General features: G+C 53.9%; 1 protein-coding gene across 1 annotated transcript; it reads right to left on the bottom strand.

The window, feature by feature from the left end:
* Positions 1–627: 627 nt before the first annotated feature.
* Positions 628–1,618, bottom strand: LOC311425419 (uncharacterized protein; the record flags this gene model as incomplete). The annotated part of the gene is made up of 1 exon (XM_084501289.1): positions 628–1,618. The coding sequence occupies one exon, from the start codon at positions 1,616–1,618 to the stop codon at positions 848–850; it is 771 nt and encodes a 256-aa protein (XP_084357415.1). The 3' UTR covers positions 628–847.
* Between the last annotated feature and the right edge of the window lie 2,309 nt (positions 1,619–3,927).

The raw sequence follows: 3,927 nt of genomic DNA, 5'->3' as shown, positions 1-3,927 counted from the left end.
TTTTTTCTTTTTTTTTTTTTTTTTTTTTTTTCACTAGAACATCACCACGAGAGCTTTGGGTGATGCTTTTCCTTCAAGTTGGGCAGTTACTCCTAAGTAAAGCAAGGGGAGCAGGGCAGGATCAGCCCTAAGCATTGGGAGGTCCCTGTGCAGGAGATGAGCTGGGAAGGCAGCCCATGAATAGGGTCCATGGCCATGCACGGATCCTCCTCCAAACTAACCAGGAAAAGGAACAAGGAAGGTGGAAAAATGGGAGGTGGGAAGAACCTGAAGCTCCTCAGGAGACGTTTTGATTCCTGGAGGGAGAGGGAACTGCAGAGGGGATTTTTCTGATGTAGGCAGCCCTGACTGGAAGGGGAGGGATATGATTTGTAAGAGGGTTTTAGGTGCAGATTTGAAGTTTCAACAGGAAAATGGCAGAAGATGTTGTGGCAGTAGAAAAGCCTGAGTGTATTTCAGGCAGAAATGGTGGCATTTGAGAGGTTTTGGGAAATCAGGACCTCTGAAACCAGATAAGGTGAGTTTTGTTTCAACCAACACTTGACACACAGACAGTGGAAAGTCCAAAACATTTTAATGCTAATGTGCAAAAAGGAAAGAACCAGTACTCAGGAATGTGAGCCCATCACATTCACACATCATTCATCACATCATGTCAGCTGTGAGCCCATCTACCTCCAGGTTCTATGCTTGCCATCATCCACCCATCAGGCCCTCCCTGGCCACAGCACCTTCCTCCTCTCCATCTCCCCACAGGATATGGCCCTACCAGCCCCTCAGCGAGCCCGTCTCATGCATGCAGCTTCACGTGGGACCTCAAGGAGACGTTGGCCTTGTAGTGCTTGCCTCACACCAAGCACCTGTAGGGGGCTTCCCCTGTGTGGGTCTGTTGGTGGTCCATCAGCTTGGAGCTCCGCGTGAAACCCTTCCCACAGTCGGGGCATTTGTAGGGCCGTTCACCCGTATGAAGGCTCTCATGTCGGATGAGGTCAGAGCTCCTCCAGAAACTTTTCCCGCAATCCTGGCAGAAGTAGGGTCTCTCCCCAGTGTGGATGCTCTGGTGCATGGTGAGGTTTTGCCTCCGGGCAAAGCGTTTCCCACAGCTGAAGCAGACATAGGGTTTTTCCCCCGTGTGGATCCAGTGGTGGGCCAGGAGGCTGGTGCTCTGGCTGAAGCGCTTCCCACAGTCCAAGCACTCATAGGGTTTTTCCCCCCGGTGGATCTTCTGGTGGGAGATGAGGTTCGAATGGTCACTGAAGCTCCTCCAGCACTCAGAGCACTTGTAGGGACGCTCCCCAGTGTGCATCCTCAGGTGCCGGCTCAGGTTGTTCTTCTGATTGAAGGACTTCCCACACTTGCTGCACCTGTACACTTTTTCCTTGGGGCACATCCCAGCCGCGATCCCAGTTTTCTGGGTATGGATTTCACCAGGGTTATCTTGCACCTTCCCGGCATGGTTTTGCCTCCGTCTTTGTGGCCTGGGTTCTTCCTCCTGGTCTTCTCCTAGCTTGGCACTCGGGCAAATGGCCACCTCGGTCCTCCTCAGCACCATGCCATGCTGACGCCTCTCCTTGGGCTTATCCCATTGGGATGAGTCTTCCAAATCCCCCTGCTCCATTGGGATTGTCCCCAAGAGAGGGAGGAGAAGCTGGTGAGGAGTTCTGGCAGGGAAAGGAGAGCTTGGGAGGGGGAAAACAGGGGGGAAGATTTTGGGAAACAGCAGGCATGTGAATAACCCAGACCTTTCCCTGGGTGGGAGGAAGGGGAGGGGGGAAGAGGGTAAGAGAAAAAAAAAAAAAAAAAGCCAAGAAAAATCAAGGAGATTTGGTCCTTTTGGAGGCTTTCAGAGCTATGTGCATTCCTGCAGGGTTTTGGGGGTCTCTGAGCATTAGGATCACCCTGGTTTTGCCACCCAGTAAGACCAGAGCCACTTACCTCTCCTGCACTGGTCTGGGGTTATAAAACACTATAAAAGTTGCCCATGTCCCATTGAAGCCAGGGTCTGCCTGATGGAGTTATGGTTGCTGTTCCCCCGAATGGGGTGAGGATGAACCCGTCCCCCATCCTCTAAAGCAGCTACCTGGGATGGGGAGAAATCCCCAAGGCTTTGAGCAGCAGGGGATGACACACCAGGGTGTCCCCAAGGGGGGGTATCTCATGCTGCCCTGGGCTTGAAGTCTTGAATCAGTGTGGCCGGACCCTCACATTTGGTGACACATTTGGTGCTGGGGCCAGTCCTCTTTAATATCTTCATCGATGATCTGGACGAGGGCATCGAGTGCACCCTCAGTAAGTTCGCAGATGACACCAAGTTAGGTGCGTGTGTCAATCTGCTTGAGGGTAGGAAAGCTCTGCAGGAGGATCTGGATAGGCTGCATCGATGGGCTGAGGTCAACTGCATGAAGTTCAACAAGGCCAAGTGCCGGGTCCTGCACCTGGGGCGCAATAACCCCAAGCAGAGCTACAGGCTGGGAGAGGAATGGTTGGAGAGCTGCCAGGCAGAGAAGGACCTGGGAGTGATGGTGGATAGTCGGCTGAATATGAGCCAGCAGTGTGCTCAGGTGGCCAAGAAGGCCAACGGCATCCTGGCTTGTATCAGGAACAGTGTGACCAGCAGGGCTAGGGAGGTGATCGTCCCCCTGTACTCAGCTCTGGTGAGGCCGCACCTCGAGTACTGTGTTCAGTTTTGGGCCCCTCGCTACAAGAAGGACATGGAGGTGCTCGAGCGGGTGCAGAGAAGGGCGACGAAGCTGGTGAGGGGCCTGGAGAACAAGTCCTACGAGGAGCGGCTGAGGGAGCTGGGCTTGTTCAGCCTGGAGAAGAGGAGGCTCAGGGGTGACCTTATCGCTCTTTTTAGGTACCTCAAGGGAGGCTGTAGCGAGGTGGGGGTTGGCCTGTTCTCCCACGTGCCTGGTGACAGGACGAGGGGGAATGGGCTTAAGTTGAGCCAGGGGAGTTTTAGGTTAGATGTTAGGAAGAACTTCTTCACTGAAAGGGTTGTGAGGCACTGGAACAGGCTGCCCAGGGAAGTGGTGGAGTCACCATCCCTGGAAGTCTTCAAAAGACGTTTAGATGTAGAGCTTAGGGATATGGTTTAGTGGAGGGCTGTTAGCGTTAGGTCAGAGGTTGGACTTGATGACCTTGAGGTCTCTTCCAACCTAGAAAATTCTGTGATTCTGTGATTCTGTGAGTAGGGACAATGCCCCCCAGTACAGTGGGTACACTGTGCCCATGGGTGTGAGTGGTAAACGAGGAACATTTGGGTGAGAAGGATAGATGCTGGGTGCTGGAGACAGCCTGGGGTGCAGGGGAGGGGGGGTCTGGCTGAACCTGGACCAAAGTGGGTCACTTGTGGGCCTGCTTCTACCCCTGACATCACCTTTTGGAGCTTTGGGCTTGCGTAGTGAGGATTTGCGTGATATTCCCACCCAGCAGTATTCAGGCGGCTTCTCCGCCATCCCCTCCATCTGGTGACATATGTCCTTCCCCCAGTTCCTCCTGGAGCATCACAGAAAAGGGACAAGAGCTGGGAAAAAAAATATATATAGGAGGAGAGGCCAGCGCAGCTGCGGTACCTGCAAGCTCCAGCTCAGGGTTTGTCCTGGTTTGAGCCCAGGGCTGCACATTTCTCTTCCCAGCTTCTCACTTTGTCCCAGCCCCTTCCTGTGCCTCTGCACAGGCAGCTGGGCTGCAACCACCCTTAAGCCCCGCAGTCCCCTCGCCCTGAGCTATCCTAAGGGCAGCTCTTGGACCAAATCCTGCAGGAGCGGGGCACAGTGCATTTTTCCCCTTGCTGGAAGGGCAGGATTAGCATCTGCAGCTTTGCTTGGCAGCCCAGAATCTCTCTGTGCCTGAAACAAAGGCGACAGCAGAGCCCAAGAGAGTTCCTTCTCCCAGCATCACTGGAGCATCTCTGAAAGAGAAGGG

This window comes from Aythya ferina, assembly GCF_964211825.1.
Source record: "Aythya ferina genome assembly, chromosome: 30".
NCBI lineage: Eukaryota > Metazoa > Chordata > Aves > Anseriformes > Anatidae > Aythya > Aythya ferina.
Note: the sequence above shows the minus strand (reverse complement) of the source record. Positions and strands in the feature narration are given on the sequence as shown.